The 18,168-nt window shown below is 30.2% G+C and overlaps 1 protein-coding gene and 1 pseudogene across 2 annotated transcripts; both read right to left on the reverse strand.

The window, feature by feature from the left end:
• Positions 1-212: 212 nt before the first annotated feature.
• On the reverse strand, positions 213-301 carry BDBG_16089 (annotated as a pseudogene). The gene has a single exon. The product of its transcript is annotated as a tRNA-OTHER (tRNA).
• A 14,852-nt stretch (positions 302-15,153) lies between these two features.
• On the reverse strand, positions 15,154-16,750 carry BDBG_16090 (uncharacterized protein; the record flags this gene model as incomplete). Its single annotated transcript, XM_031724109.1, has 2 exons — positions 16,678-16,750; positions 15,154-15,911 (listed from the first exon to the last, which is right to left on the reverse strand). Exons 1-2 carry the CDS (start codon positions 16,739-16,741, stop codon positions 15,154-15,156), a joined length of 822 nt encoding a protein of 273 aa, XP_031575742.1. The 5' UTR covers positions 16,742-16,750.
• Between the last annotated feature and the right edge of the window lie 1,418 nt (positions 16,751-18,168).

The following is an 18,168-nucleotide window of genomic DNA, read 5'->3' on the forward strand; positions in this document are numbered from 1 at the left end:
TTAAATACAGGTCAAGTGTTGATTATACAGGAGGAAATACAGGTGTTGAGACCACGCCAAGATAACAAGAACATAGGAAAATACAAAGGAGTGACAATTAGATACATGCGATAATAACTTCCCAGCCCAGGAACATAGAGCAATTCATTGAAGCGATTTGTATACCTCTGTATTTATTAGAAACCTGAGGTGCTTGAGTTCCAGATTTAATGTATCCCCTGCGGGTTTCGAACCCACGCGCCTTGGTTTCCCACGCCAAGGTGCTACCGGGTGGCCGCATTAACCATTCGGCCACCGGGGCTGTCAATCTCAGTATTCCAGCCTACTAATTGACTGTCACAGTCTTGCTTGCACTAATCACCTATTAAGAACACCTAGATCTTGTCTCATCTAGGTCCTTGCTAGACTCAGAGTGTTCTAATCAGATAGTTTTTAAATCTCATTTCTCAGAAGTGAGTGTCTAGAGTGAGAGAAATGAGACTTAGTCAGTTAAGCTTGATAATAATTCACTATTCTACAGACACTCTAGATCTCAATCACTCTAGTACTGATCTAACTTGAAGTGTCTGAGAGACTGTTAACTCTAAGATCAGTGAGAATTAGCATCTGAAAATTCTCAGAATGAATATCTTAAGCTTGATAATAATTTACTATAGTGCACTCAGAGGTCTCTGATACTGTTTTATAACTTAACAGTGAAAGCTGTGATTAAGATGACTCTCACAGAGTTTGAACCTGCCCTCTCCTGACATTCATTTCTCAGAGAGAAGGCCGCTAATTGAGACTTCATAATAGCATAGTTAATCACTACGCCACCGGGCCAGTTCATCTATATGAATCTGTCAGTATTCTGAGAGAAGATTGATCTTTGATAGATATCAGGCATTTCTGACTGTATTCAACTGTTATTGAATTCATGGCAGTGAATATTCATTCTTGATTATAAGCTTATTAAGTACTTGATAATTAATACACATTCATCACTTCTCACCTGTCTTTTTCATAAATAGAACTGAGAAGTCTCACACACTTGATGAGAGTTGTATAAGACTACATTCTAGAAGGTCTGTGATCTGACACTTCTGTTCTTTGAGATGTGTTTATGACAGAGAATATGTATTTTGATTGACTGGTTTCACATTCTCTGTGTCAATCTCATGTACAAATTCTTATTTCAGCAGCAATTCTGATAAAAGATCTGTTCAAAAGACCTTCTTATACTTCTTGAGAAGTTTCTTCATATACTTATTCTCTTATATATTCTTTATCTTGATTTTCTTCACTTCTGAGTTCTGTATAACATACAGAATGCTCTCAGATGAGATCTTGTGAATTATTCTCTTTGCTTATTGATGTATAAGCAGATTTAACTCTTCTATATCAGAGATATGAAATGTTCTTCTTATATCAGTTGATAGAATTGTATAGACTGTTTTCTTTCTATCAGTTAACTATATATAATACATACATTATTGAATCTGCAGATTAAACCTTTGAAATTAATTAAGTTTGAGAATAAGATTGTATTTCACATTCTGCAGCTCTCACATCTAAATATAACAAGATCATTCTCTGAAGTGTAAGAGAACTCTTACTCTTATAGATAATATTAAATATTAGTTATTAGACAATCTTATACATCAGAGATTCTTCACTTGATAAATATCTTTCAGTTATCAGATTATATAATCATTATTATATTATATAGAAGCTTCTATATCTGCTAACACTTTTACAGTCATCTCTCAATTCTTATTTAAGTGCTCTTTATACATTAATATTTCAGGTCTCAAGATGTTGAGATAAGTGTTCTCTTCATCATTCTTACCTGCATCTCATTTAGAAGCCTGCTTTCTCTTGATATTTACAGAATTCAGAGAGTCATCTAATGCAGGCATCTCTTTCATCTTAAAGGCTTTTTATAGAATATCAGTGAGTGTCTTTAAGCTTACTAATTCTGCTAGTTTTTTAACTCTCTTGCTTCTCTTGACTGTGCACACTGTGTGTAATTCTTTGCATCATAATTCTAACATCTGCAGTTGAAGCAAGCTCAATACTCATAATATCAAGATTTTCACTCAGAGAATCTCTTTTTCAGAGAGTTCAGCACTTTAGTGATGACATTCAGATCTAGATTTATCACATCTGAGTGTGTAACTTGTGTCATAGAAGTCTGATTATCTGTTCTCTGTTAAAGTATACTCAATTGCAGTATTTTCTATTATAATTAACTCATCTATTTTTGTACAATGAGAATATTGTATGCTTCTTTCACTATATCTGATTGTAAAGTTAAGCATTTTTATTCTGCTCTTAACTCAGATATAAGATCATGAATAAAGATCTGTAAATAGAATGATATTGAAAGCTCTTCATTCAATATGAGATAATGTAAGCTGAAGTGTGTGAAGTATAATATAAGATCACTCACTTATCTACACTTAGTGAAGCATTTGTAACACTTGTCTCATATGTTCACTTTCTCAAAGTTATGTAAGATTCATTTGAAAAACTTGTTTCATATTCATGAAAATGAATATTATTCTGAGTCTGTGAGATTCATCTTTTTATCAGTTATTTATAATGACTTCACTTTTCTGTGTAGAAATGTGACAGATCTTAAGACTTGTTGAAATTCTGTTAACTGTCTGTCTATGAGTTCATATTTAATCTGATAATATGATCACATCTGACTTAGTCAGCTGATTACAGCATTATTTTTTCAGTTGTTATTAAAGTGCGATGATTCTGACAGATCTTCTGACTTGATATATTTTATGTTCAGATTCTCATTCTGCGCAGTGATCTCTGATAGTGTGTACACTTCTTAAGAGATTATGAACAATTGTGATGAGATCTTCAGATTCAGTATGATCATCTATCTGTGTAAATGTTCAATCTCTCACTGCAGATCTATAACCTGATTTTCTCTATTCTTATTAATAGTGATGATTGTATCAGTGAAGCTCTTCATAATGAATGCTTAATCTGCAGTGAATATCAATTGTTGTTTAACTTCTGTCTCAGCCTGCCACTGCATATGCAAGGCCTTGATTTTATTTAGAATTCTCATATATATATGAAGCTTTGATTTCAGTTCAGTGATCTCAGCTGCTTTTCTTACTACTTCAAGTAAATTCTCTGAGAGGTTCTGCATATCTTCCAGTTCAGGTAGCAGAGAAGAGTGTTTATATTAACTAGAGAAGATGTTCATTTTAATGATTTCTCATTGATTGTATGATGTCTATTGTTGTATTATTATATTATTATATCATTATATGATTTCTGATTTCTGTTTCCTGTTATTATTGTATGACTCTAATAATAATCATCTCTCTTTTTATTCTTCTTTTAAGTAGAGAGTGAACTTCTTTAAATCTGGTTCACTGCTCTCATCTTCTTTCTCACATCTCATTCATTCGCATACATGGCATTCATCTGAGTGTGAAGTTTTTCCACAACAAGTGAAACAGTATTAATCAGATGCTCTTTTACTCATCACTCTTTATATACTATCTTTTAAGGTATTTTTAGAATCACACTGGCATGATAACTACAAATCACTTTGTAGATGAAATTATCATGCTCTGGAGAAGCCTGCACTTCTCACCAGTTTTTAGACATGCTATCAGATGTGATTCAAAGATTGCTTGAGTCAGTGTATAATTACAGATATACACTGACTTCTTATATACAGTATACTAAATTAATTGATGACTGCTATAACTTCTTTACATTCATAAGCAAGTTCAGAAGCAGCCGCGTTATTATTCAGTGATCATACATTCTTCCGAATCACAAAAGAGAGTGTTATTAAATTGTGTTATCAGATAATATTATTAAAAATATATTAATATTGTAAATATCAATGTTGAAAAAATGTTAATACTTATATATTATGATGATTTGTAAATCATGATTATTAAATATATATACATATATTATTCCTGACATTGATTACAACTTGTACAATAATTTTTGAAAACTCAAAATTGATTTTAATTATTAATAATTATGAACTTACAACTAACTAATATAAAAAGAAAAAAACTTTTTCTACTTATCATCTTTCTTCTCTTCACCCGGTAGCGCCTTGGCGTAGGAAATCAAGACGCGTGGGTTCGAAACCCGCAGGGGATACATTAAATCCAGAACTCAAGCACCTCAGGTTTCTAATAAATACAGAGGTGTACAAATCGCTTCAATGAATTGCTCTATGTTCCTGAGCTGAGAAGTTATTATCGCATGTATCTAATTGTCACTTCTTTGTATTTTTCTATATTCTTGTTATCTTGGCATGATCTCAACACCTGTATTTCCTCCTGTATAACTAACACTTGACCTGTATTTAACATCACGCAAGGACTCATTATAAACTCCGCTTGCATATGAGTATAATAGAAGAATAATAATAATAATAATAATCTTTCTTCTCTTTCTTATTCTTCTTATTATTCTTTACAATTCACTTCTTATTCTTATTCTTCTTCTTCTTCTTCTTATCTGAAATGATAATTATCTTAAAATCTCTCTCTGCTGTCTTCTCAGAGAAGAGTTTCTACTGCTCTCTCTCAGCCAGATTAATCTATGTCTCAAAATCTCACATTTTCTGATCTGCTGTCTCAGGTTTCATCTCAGTGATAAGTAGATTGATATGCTCAGAGAGCAGAGCTGTCTTCTTAATATTCTGAATTATAAAGTGTATTCAAGATCTGAACAAGATCTTAATTCTCTTCTTCTCTGTCAGCTCCTACTAATTAATTAGAGAATAGAAGTGTTATCAAAAATTATTATCTCTTAATAAATAAAAAACTTATCAGTTTTAACTTCTTTATCTTCTACTTTAATACTCTCTTAATCTTCTTCTACTGCTGTTTATTTACAGTAATACTCTTCTTCTCTCTTTCTCTCTTTATCTTAATCTTAAATTATTCTCAGAATTTCTTCTGATTTCATCACTACTGTATAAGACTCTTCATTATCTTCTTTTTCAATCTCTCACAGATGATGTCATTTATATTATTTCTATACTTAGTTCAGTCTAAATCTATTAGAAGTGTTACTTAAAATTGTTATTATTCTACTCTCTTACAGAGTCTCTTCAAGACATTATAACATGTCTTACAATCTATCTCTTCTTACTTAAACATCTTCTTCTTCTCTTTCTTCACTCTGTGATGACACTCACATGTCTTAGTGATCTGCAGAACCGCAGAATATTTGAAGAGAAATGACATAATTGATTTCAGTAAGTGTTGAAGAGAAGTGAAGACAGAAGAGACAGTCAGAAATAATATAATAATAGTGATAATAATGATGATGATGATAATAATAATAATAATAATAGTAATAATAATGATAATGATGATGATAATAATGATAATGATAATAATAATAATAAAAGAAGAAGTGTATTGAAATATATTACTGACTTATCAAATATAGAGAGACTTAAAGAAAATATTAACAGCTTTCAGAGATGTATAGAAACAGCTACAGTGTTGTATAATAACATTATCTTCATTCAATACATACACTATTAATATTCTTTGTATGCAGTTATCATATAATCTGTATCAGAGATACATGCAGAAAACAGATCTTTATTACTAGAATAAATGATTACAGCAATTCTCTGTTTTCATATTATAAAGATAAGTTATTCTCATTTCTTTCTTCTCTCTTTTCTCTTCTTCAATCAATCACTAATTTCAAGCTGATATAAACACTATTAAAACACTCTCAGAAACTCTCAAATTGAAGAGTATAGACTAATCAAATTTCAAATACAGAAGAAATCAAATTATCTTCTACAGATTCAATTATTCATTCTCTCTTAAATAAAACAGTAGTTGTGTCCCTTCTCTCTCTCAATCAAATGAAACATGGCTCATGAAAAGTGAGTATCATGTCAGGCTATAATGATCAACACAACCCCAGCATGCAGGGCTGTATATACACAGTGTGTGCTGAACTAAGAGACTGTGTGAGTTACAAACTGACAGCAGTATTTCAGAAAGAGCTGTGTGGTGTGAAAAAGCTGCAACTCTCAGTTATATATGCAGAGAGTGAATCACTGCAGTAAGTACATGTACATTGAAGTAATGCTTTTTAATAACACTCAGTCTCTGATATGATGAAAATAGAGTCTCTTTATGAGATTCATTTTTATCAGAAGTCAGAGAATCTTATATTTCTTAAGATCATCTTCACACATCTTGTCTGTGAAATTAATGAGAGAAATTATCAATTTCAGCATTCTATTCTTGATGTTATTCAAGTGACAGCAGAGTCCACTCTGATCACACTTTTTAAATATATATTGTCTAATTATTCACATTTATACAGATATATACTGATTATTTATTAGATGATATTAAGATAATGACTCATCACAGCTGTGTTATTCTTACTATGAGAGATACACAGTTGATAATAAACATTGTAAAGACTCTGAAAAGTGAGTATTTTAAGAATACTACAGCTCTGTAATCTTGATTTTTTTTATTTTTATTTTGTATTTTTTTCTTTTTCTTTTATTTTTTTTTTCTTTTTCTTTCTCTTTTTTTTTATTGTGATTTTTTCTTGTTTTTATTTTGTTTTTTATTTTTTTATTTTTTTTTATATTTTATATTTTTTTTATAATTAAAATTATATGAATTATGATCTGTGTTTAGAAAAGTAATGATATTTGATAATACTCTCTGTTGAATTTTCAACAAATAAGTACTATGTTATGATATTATGTCAGTGAGAAATGATTTTATAGTCTCATTTAATGCCATTCTCAATAATAAAATCAAAATGAAAATGTAACTAAAAATTCAAATATTTTCTTTATCTGAGACTAGATTTTTATTTGAAAAGTGAATCTGAGATCTTTAATATTTGAAATAACATGATTTGAAATCAATGTAATGAACACAAATCATGATTAGAAGTAATGCTTTTAGGCAATATAATAACTGTAAAGTTTGATTCTGGTTTCAGACACGGTCACATGATCAGTCTAATTAAGCATTTGAAGAAGTATTCAGAATTCAGAGTTTTCAATTAATTAAAGAAAAGAATTCAGAGATATATACATATAAAGTAATTATTTATTAAAGTTATTAAATGAGAGTTATGAAATCAGAGTACTAACATATAATCATTTTCACATAATTTTCTTCAAATTAGAAAGTTAGTATTATTAAAAATCATTATCTGATAGAGTAACTTATCAGCTTAGTAGTAATTTTCTGATTATTTTTCTTTTATTATCTATCTGTATTTTGATAACTTCAGATGTTGAGAAATTTCTTCAGAGTTATAATCAGTTTATAATGAATGTTTCTGAATAAAGTTATAGTAATTATAGCAGAGAGATGACTCTTCAGTAATCTATAATATAATCTATTAATAATTATTTCATAGTTCATCTTAATATTTGTGTTGAGTTTTTCATAAATTTCATAACCTGAAATCAGATGTGAAAAATGAAGTGATTATTTATTATAATTGAAAGAGAGTATTCTGTGTTGAATTATAAATAATATAGACTTTGTAATTTACAGTAATTTCTTAAAGAGTTTATGAATCTTCAATAGAAGTGAAAGAAGTGAAAGAAGTGAATTCAGAAAATATAATAAAGATTTAAGAAAGATAATAATTTATTTTTAATAAAGATAATAACTGATCACTGATATATGTAAGAAGAATTATTATAAGAGAAAATAATCTTCTTTCTTAACTTAGTTATAATTTTAGTACTAACTCAGATTGAATATTATCAATGTATAAAAGAAAATAAACAATCTTGATTAATCTCTGTTATATTTCTTGAAATATATTAATATTGTAAAAGAGAGTGTTATGAAATTGTATTATTAGATACTATTATTAAAAATATATTAATATTATGAATATCAATGTTGAAAAAATGTTGATACTTATATACTATAGTGATTTATAAGTTAATCTTTCTTTTAAATAAGAAGATATATAGACTGATTAATAGTTAAGAATAATATATTCTGATTAGTTAAAATTAATGTATATTATTATTATTATTATTATTATTCTTTCATTATACTTATATACAAGTGAAGCTTATAATGAGTTCTTATATAATGTTAAATACAGGTCAAGTGTTAATTATACAGAAGAAAATACATATGTTAAGATTATATCAAGATAAATAAGAATATAGAAAAATACAAAGAAGTGATAATTAAATACATGCAATAATAACTTCTCAGCTCAGAAACATAGAGCAATTCATTGAAGTGATTTGTACATCTCTGTATTTATTAGAAACCTGAGGTGCTTAAGTTCTGGATTTAATGTATTCTCTGCGGGTTTCGAACCCACGCGTCTTAGTTTCTCACATCAAGGCACTACTGAGTGGCCGCATTAACCATTCAGTCACTGAGGCATTTAATGTATATCTCTCATTGACATTGATCAGTAACTTCTTCAAAAGCAATCTCAGAAACTTAGAAGCTTGTTCAGATAATGAAGACTCTTATTTATATATAGATATTTAAGTTTACTTAATTTATAACATCTGTATTATTGTTATTCTTTGATGCAGATATATCAGTGACTGAGATGTAATATCTTCTACTACTGTTCTGTATACTCTTAAGCTTGATAAGATAATCATTCAATGTTCAGAGTTATATGCAGAAGTCTTCATAAGTCTGTTCTTTATCTATACTTATAAGAGCTTATAGAAGTTTGAAAGTTAGTATCTTCTTAAGCATGCTAATCTTTATTTAATTCTCTCAAGATTAATCATCTACTTCTAGAATCTTGATATTAAAGTCAGAGATGAATATTGTAAGAGAAGTATTTCTCTGTTAAATACTTTGAAATTAATCTAATGCTTTCTGCTGTATAGCAGTATCTCTGAACAGAATATTAAAATGTTTAATAATGTTACCAGATATATGTAATACTAATTCACATGTCTTTATTTATAAATTGTAAGAGGTCTACGCTGAATAGATCAGTATAATATTTATAGATCTTATATAACAAAATGAGAAACATTAGAGAAGAAAAGAAAGAGAAAGTATAAGAATCAGTGATTAAAGTAAATATTTATATGCATACACAGTGAAGGTTTGAGATGAAAGAATAGAAATTTCATGAGTTTTCAGCTGAGAATCAGCAACTGAAGATCAGAGCTTTTTAACAGACTGAGAATCAAAGCTTTCAGCACAATCTATAAAGTGTAATGAAATAGTCTATATAATTGATCAGGCACAGCTTAATACATTAGACTCTTCTTTTCAGAGATGAGATTGTGTGTAGTTCTCATTGATCAAGAGCCGCTGTTTCAGATAACACAGAGCTCAGAGTTCAGATCAGATAATTATAGTTAACTTATTTCACAAGATATTATCAACTGCAGTTACAGAGTCAGAGAGTCTCTTATTAAGAATATCTTCAATCTCTTATTCAAGTTCATTGTCTTCTTCAACAATCTCTAATAGCTGTCAGTCAGAAGTTAGTTGAGAAGAGAACAGATTAGTGACAGCACAGCAGAGTAAGCTTATATAAAAGATATTATAAATCTCTGATAATGTGTCAAGATAATAATTGTAACTGAATAGAACTTCTATCACTTTATATTTAATATAGTAATAATTCAGTGTGCAAGATGAGTGTGTGATTTATATATTCTTAAGATTCAATCACATCAGATCTTCTATCTCATATTACTCAGTAGAATGCCAGTGAACATTAGCTTGATCTTCTTAATTCTGTTTAATACTTGTCATGAAGGCTTCTACTCAGTCACAAACATCTAAAAGCTTTATTACTATATTATCAACAATCTGAATCAGACTGCAGAGATTCAGTGTGAAATGTGTAATCTCTAGAAGATTCAATATCTTTATATAATAATCATATGTAAGAAAGAACAGACTTACATCTGTTGAAACAGTATCTCAGTCATTGATAGTTATTATTATTATTATTATTATTCTTCAATTATAGATGTATGCAGTCAGAGACTATGACATCTACCTGAGAATCTTTAGTGCTCAGAGTTTTTCCCATATCTATAGAGTCAACTATTATACATTTATCAATTTCAAATATGCAAAATCAGAAAATTCCAGCCCAGAATACAAAAACTGTTTACAAATTGCAGTATTTCAACACCTTCTGATAGTTTGAAACCATTTGAAAATATTATGACAAAAGAAAAGAGAACATAGTCTTAAAGATAGACACATTAAATAGATAGAGAAAAGAACAGAAGGAAACAAGTACAGTAAAGAGAGACTATAACAAAACAAAATTATTAAAAGATGATATATAGCTGTTTTAACAGACTATATCTAGTCAATTTTCACCTCTTCATATTCAGATACTTCTGAATTCAGCCATTTTCTTGTAGCTGCTCTAGTTTCTGATAGAAAGTCTATTAAGTATTTAGTTCCTGTCTTAGTTGAGAATAAGAACCTCATATTTAATTGATTTAAATCATACTTCTTCTTTAATCTGACTCTGAGACTATTGTATAATGCACAATGCATTACAATATGCTCAGGATTTTCATTCACATTGCAGAATGAGCACGCTGTTGAATCAAATCTATCATCAAATCTTTGTATATAAGATTTGAAATAATCATGTCCTAGTTTCAGCTGAATTATAGATGAGAATATTTTCTTTTTACATTTAATTGAACAAGATTTCCACTTTGATTTTGTCTCAAATCTTGAATAATGTATACTCTTCTTTTGTTTCTGCCAGCTTTCATTTCACTTGTTTAAACAAGATTCTTTTATCTTTCTCTTTATGAAAGATCAGGACACTGTTTTTTGAATAGATCTGCTTAATTCTGAACCCTTTTTCGCAGCTGAATCAGCCAATTCATTGCCATGAATATTCATATGAGCAGGAACCCAATGCAGATGAATTATCAGTTTTGATATTCTTCTCTTTTGAATTTTCAAAACAGAGTTTAAAATCAGTTCAAGATTCATTTGATCAATATGAATCTGACTATTTCTAAGTCTTTTTAAAGCAGCTTGACTATCAGAGAATATTCATATCTCTTTCAAATCATTTCCTCTTTTATAAGACTTTATTTCAATGAGTTTGAAAGCTTTCACTATTGCAAATAGTTCAGCATCAAAGACTTCAGATTCACAGCCTAAATTCCAGAAATCTGAGATAATATTAATATTATCTTCAGTATAAGCAATGCCTGCGCCTAATCTATTCAAATTCTCATTTTTTGAGCCATCTGAGTAGATCAGAATAGAGTCTTTTATATTAATTGTAGAGATCTTCTTCAAATGCTGTTCATATTCTCTCTCTTTAGATAGTTCACTTATTTGTAAGTCTATGAGAGATTCCAGCTTTTCTCTCCAGAGAGATATCTTCTCATGATCAATTTTCTCAACATTTAATGAAGAAAATTGATTCTTAATAAGTGAACATAGTCTATACAGTTGAGAGGGCATTTTCTTTAAAGTATTATTCTCATTTCAATCAAGAAATCTATTTCAATCCAGTTCATTTCCTGAGTTAACTGATGAAAATGAAGAAGAGACTCTTTCTCTGATTATATGATTTGAGCTCATCTTCATGACTCTCAGAGCATAGTTTATACAGGCCTTTTCAAATTGAATAGCAGGAGGTGGAATTGAAGCTTCAATTTCCATTGCTTTAATAGGAGATGACTTGAATGCACTCAGAATTCTTCTCAAAGCTCTGTTTTGTAGACTTTGAAAGAGTTCAGTGAAGTTTCCTTGATTGTTTCATCAAACTTGAACTCTATAATCAGCTACTGAGGTAATACAGGCTATGTATAACTGTCTCATAGCCTGAAAGGATAGACCTCTCTCAGTATTTGATAGTCTGATTATACTATTCAGTAGTCTCTCTGTCTTGATAATTCTTTGTTGAATATGATATTTAAAATTCAGCTTGAAGTTTAACCATACTCCTAGCTATTTAACATTTAAACCGGGTTTAATCTCTTTATTCAAAAGAGTTAGACTTAGTTCTTTCTCATTAAATCTGGGAAAAAAGTGAATTAACTCAGTTTTATTCATATCAAATTGAATTAGATTAATATCTGCTCTAACAAAGATTTTCTTTGCTGCTTTCTCAATCACTTCTAAGTTCTCTTTGATTGTCTTTGAACTGTAGAGTAGACCAATATCATCTATATAACTTGAAGATCTCACTATTTTCATCTCTCTATTCTTGAATGGATATGCAGTGTATATTGCAAATAAAACAGGTGAGATTGGAGATTCTTGTGATACTTCTATTTTTATCTCAGTTTTATCTTGTTTTCTTCCATCAAAGAATAGTTGTATAATTCTTTTAGACATGAAACAATTGACTCATTTTATTAGAGAAAGTGGCAGTTTTAACATCTTCAAAGTTTGAATCATCTTAGACTTTGACACATGATCAAATGCACCTTTTATATCAATAAAAACTGCAGTTGAGACCAGGCCTTCATGCTTTGCTACTTGAACATCATGAACAACTGAGAGAACAGTATCAATTGCAGAACATTGTTTTCTACCTCTCATTTGTTCATTAAATAGAAGAGAATCACTAATAGAGCTTATAAAAGATAATCTAGTAGCTATTATCTTTTCTAGAATTTTTCTCAAATAGTTCAACAGAGATATTACTCTATATGACTTAGAAATTGAAGTCTTTCTATTAGGTTTTGCAAGGATTACTCCAGTAGCTTCTCTCCAGCATTCAGAATGATAACCATTTTTTAAGAGATTGAAAAAGAGCTCAAAATATTCATTCTTCAAGTAGGAATATGTGTTTTGAATAATTGAGTGATTAATTGAATCAGGCCCTGCAGCAGTTTAATTGAACTTGAGAATATTGCTGACTCTAGTTCATCATATGTAAGCTCAGGCCATTCCCAGTTATTTTCATCAATATATTCATGAAATGACATATTCTCCTCTTCTAAATGTGATGATGAGTTTTGAAAGAGAATTCTCATAAAAGCTTGACATTTTTCCTCAAAAGAATTTGCTGTATATAATTCATTCTGAAATTCATATTCTAAGGTTGGAAGCTTTGCTACACTTCTTGTTTTAGTATAGTTGAAGGCTTTGAAAACTTCTTTTCCTTGTGCTTCTTTAAGAAATTTGTTCCAGCAATCTGTTTTGGCTTTTTTAATATCTGAAAAATATTCATTTTGAATAGCTTTGAACTCTTCATCAGATATTAAGTGATTCTTTCAATCTCTCTTAGCAGTGGCTAATTGCTTTCTTTTAGAAGTGATATTCTCATTTCACCAAGGTTTGAAATACTCAGAAGACTTTTTCTTTGGAATATTTTCTTCAATACTTGTTAGAAGAATAGATGTAATCAGCTTTGCTCTATTCTCAAGTATTTCATTTGATATATCTTGACTTTGATTTCAATAGAGCTCATTCTGTCTTACAGATTTCAGCTGTTTTACTCTTTCTTCAACTGCTTTTCAATCAGCTTTTTCAAAGTTATACTGATTAGAGAGAAGAGGATTTTCACTTCTTTGTTTTTCACTCAGTTCAATATCAAATTGAATGATCTCATAACCCGATCCTGAGGTTTCATTTGAATCAATAAACCAGTTTATAAGTCTTTTTTCAATTAGATTTTGTGACATGAAAGTTAGATCTATAATAGATTTCTGTTTCATGCCTTTTCTAAAGAATGTTTGTTGATCAGACTTGTTAACTAAATCTATTGAATGCTTAAAAGTTCATTCAACCAGTTTATCCGCTCTTACTGCTCTTGTGCACTCTGAGTTCCATCAGAGATGATGTGCATTGAAGTCTTCTGCAATTATAGAGTTTTTTAAGGGAGTTATATTCAAAAATCCTCTATCAATTGTCCAGGTATTGTTGTTTTCTTTCAATGATTTTTCATTATAGATATTTATAAGTTGAATAGTATCAAACTCATTATCTTTATCTATAATGTCACCCACTAGAATGTCAGAGTCAGATATGATATCAAATCTCAGATTAAATTGATATCTTGATCTTTTTCTCCCATAGATTGCTACTCTTGATTTTATCTCAGATTTTTCAGGAAGAAAGCAGTAATAGCTTGGATGAGAAATGCTGTACTTTTGCTCAGTATCAAAATTTGGTTCTTGAAGAAGTACAAAGTCAACTTTTTGTTCAAATACAATCTGAAGACAAGAATAAATACAATTTGAGTTTCTATCCACATTATTTTGAATAAATGTGACTTTTGAAGAGTTTTTAAACTTTTTTTGTTGTTTTTGTTGTATATTCATACTAAAAGAGAGTGAAGATATAGTAGAATCTAATCACTATCACCAGATAGTAGATTATAACTATTTTGAAAAGCGGGAATCTCAACTGCTTGCATTCTATCTAGTTTATTATCAGAGTCATTTCTCAATTCTCTAATCTTAACAGGTGTTTGAGGATTCAAATTCTGTTTACATTTAGCTGAAGAATTGGAGTTTGAAGATCTAGATAGTTGAGAGTTTCTTCTTTTTAAGCTTGCAGTTGTGGATTTACTAGCTTGACTTTTCTCTTCAGTTTTAGATTCACTTTGAGCTTCATCTTTTCTCCAGTTCTTCTGAGTTCTTGGAGCAAATACACATTCTTTTGAGCTAGATGCATGTTTTTCTTTGCAATTGGAGCACTTAAGCAGAGTATGTTGACATATTTCACCTCTTTTTGAGCATGTTTCACATTTATGCTCACTAGTTTTGTGATCTCTAGCACAGAATGTGCATTTTGAGTCTCTGAAATAAGAGATTGCAAAGTGTTCATATCTTTGACAGTTTGAACACTGTGTTTGAGCTTTGAGATTCATTCTTGAATCTTTGTATTCATGAACTCTCATTTTCAAACCTGCTACTCTTACTTCAGAGATTCTTGATTGTTCAAGTGTCTTTGTATATACTAGAACAGAGGCATTTCTTCTGCTCTGTCTGAACTCAATTGAATTAAGTCATACAGGCTCTTTTCTCAGTTAAATAGAATTGTATTCTTCTAATTCATTTTTGAGAAGCAGCATTCCTTTCTCACAGTCAAAAATTTCAACTGGAATATCATGAAGAATGAATTTGTCCCACTTTTCATCACTTTCAGATAGAATTGTTGTATTCAGTAGAGATTCTATTGCTGATTTTCAGAGATTCTCATTCTGAATGAGGAATTCTGCACTGAATTCAGGCATTGTAGTCAAAATAATAGAGTTTCCAAAGAAAGATGGCTCAATTGAAGCTATGACTGGTTTTTGAACTTCAATATCAGTCATTAACTGAGAAAAGAACTGCTGGTTAATTTCATTTCTAATTCTGAAAATGAGATTTGAGTTTAGCTTGTTTTTTTGCAAGCTCTCCTGATTTGAGACTTTGAGAATAAGTCTTCTGTTTCTGGAGATTTGAAAGTTCTTCTCTTTTTGCATTTCTTTTTTTTCCTTTCTATGAACAGAGGTCTGAGAAATATTCTTCTCAGATTTCTCAGAATTTTGAGCAGATTTTGAACTAGCAGGTTTGAAGACAGCAGATTCTGCTACTTGAGCATATGTTTTCTTCTGATTTGAAGAAGAAGATGAAGAAGTAGAAGATGAAAAAGAGTCAGTGACTGTACTGGAAGATTTCAATGTTTTTTGAATTGTGTTTGAAATTCCAAGTTTGAACTTGATCACTTCTTGTAGTTGTCTAGCCTGAGTATGAAGAATTAACAGAACTTCTTCATTCTCCTCACTAAGACACTGTTTTCCAAGAATTTTGCTTGCTTTTTCCAGTTCCTGTATTTCAAGAACTTGTTGTTTCTCTATTTCTTCCTTCTTTCTTCTCTTTAGAATTTCAATCTCAGGAATGGCATCTGGGAAAACATCTTTTTCCACATCAACTGAGTGTACTCTTGAACTCATTTTACTCACTGAATGAAAAGTTGGTCAGACTGTTTCAATTGAGAGATTTATCAGTATATTTTCAAATGAAAAGTTGGTCAGACTGTTTCAATTGAGAGGTTTATTAATCTATTTTCAAATGAAAAGTTGATCAGACTGTTTCAGTTGAGAGATTTATTAGTCTATTTTCAATTGAAAAGTTGGTCAGACTGTTTCAAAAGAAGAATGAAAGACTTTTGTGTATAAAACACCTGATTTTTTTTTCACACTAGTTCAGTAACTAGGTTAGATTTTTGAAGAGAATCTAATAAACTAAAAGTGATTTTTAAGATAAATCAATAAAATCTTTACAAACTCTTTCTTGGGATACAGTGAGGAAAAGTATGATATCAATTGATAATAAATCAGATGATATGACAGTTTTTGAGAGAAAAACTGACAAAAAATAAGTCAATTTTTTGCAGAGAAATTGATTAAAACTATTCAATTTTATTCTAAATCATCCAATTCTCCTCACACAACAAGTGTGCAACTCAAATCAGTCAATAAAGAGTATAAAAGAGAATTAAGTATTAATGAAAGCTCTTCAGCCACTGAAAAAGTAATTCTTACTTAAAAGAATATGAAATTATGACAGAAAACAACTCTGTTTTTAATTCTTTGTAAGAATATTGTATAAAACTCAGAGAAAAACACCTTACTTTTTCAAGAGAAGTAAAAAACTATTTCTAAGATCTTTTTTTTTTTGCATTAACTGCTGCAGAAGAATGAGATAGAAACTGCTAAGATATGCACTACTAGACTGGTCGCTGGGACCATGAATTTCACATTTGGTTTCATTTGGTCTGGTCCCATACATTTCTTGGCGTGAATCCCGCTGGGACTGACTATCAAAAAAACATGTAAAGTGACTATATATCAGATCTTAAAATGGAACCATGACTTGAAAAAAATGAGAAAGTGATCTCATTTGATCTCATTTAGTCCCATTCTTGGCATAAAGTTACTATTTTTAGACATTTTAAGGTTTTTTTTAGACTATTTTTAATTTTTTAAAAAGTAATGCTTTTTGATAATGCTCAAATGAGATTTAAAGTCATTTAAAGCACTAAAAATAATTTAAATTGAGAAGTGGAAATCATGGTCTCATTCAGAAAACAACTCTGTTTTTAATTCTTTGTAAGAATATTGTGTAAAACCCAGAGAAAAACACCTTACTTTTTCAAGAGAAGTCGAATTGGTAATGAGACTATCAAAAAATCTGGTCCTGGTCTTAGACACGGTCACACGGTCAGTCTATGCACTACTGTATACTCTCTATCAAGACTTTCCCTCTTCAGAGTCTTGATATTATAGAGAATATAAGTCTGTTTCTATATAATAATGTAAATATTGTCAGCGGGATGTAGAGGAACTGGTTATTTATATCTCAAAATAGAAGACTTTGTCAATGATTATATCAATATAGAGTTAATTCTCAAATTCAATAGAAACCTAGTGTTGCTGTTCTCAATCCCTTGCAGAATCTATTGAATATTGAGGTATTAAAACTAGATTTAATATATCTCACTGTGCAGGGATCAAAGGCTCAGTCAGACCTTGGGGTATACTGATTTTATAGTTGTTGATGTGCTGTTGACTCGTTGTCCACTGATTATGTATTGAATGCTGTTGCCGAGGTATCTTTTTGTATCGTTCTGCTGGGGATGGGCCAGATTGAGAGGGGTAGTACAAGGGTGAGACTTGGTGTTGAAGTCTAGATACACAGGCGACGGACCGTAGTAGCAGCTGAGAATTGATGATTGAGAATGGCTGAGAATTGAAGTGTATGCATTTGAGAATGAAGCAGTTGAAATCTGTGAAGTGTAATGAAATAGTCTATATAATTGATCAGACACAGTCTGTCACATTAGCCCTCTCTTTTCAGAAGCAGTTCTCATCAGTCAAGAGTCACTGTTTCAGATAATATAAAACTCAGAGTTCAGATCAGGCAATTATACTTAAACTATTTCATGAGATATTGTCAGCTGCAGCTGTGAGATCTCTTATCAAGAATATTCTCAATCTCTCACTCAAGCTCATTATCTTCTTCTCTGATGCCTGGTGACTGCAAGTTGAAAGTCAGTTAAGAAGAGAATGAGTCAGTGACAGTGTGACAGAGCAAGCTTGTGTAAAAGACATTATAAATCTCTGATAATATGTTAAGACAGTAGTTATGACTATCTAGAACTTCTATCACTTTATACTTAATATGACAGTAATTCAGTGTACAAGATGAACATGTGA

Source organism: Blastomyces gilchristii, assembly GCF_000003855.2.
Source record: "Blastomyces gilchristii SLH14081 genomic scaffold supercont1.1, whole genome shotgun sequence".
NCBI lineage: Eukaryota > Fungi > Ascomycota > Eurotiomycetes > Onygenales > Ajellomycetaceae > Blastomyces > Blastomyces gilchristii.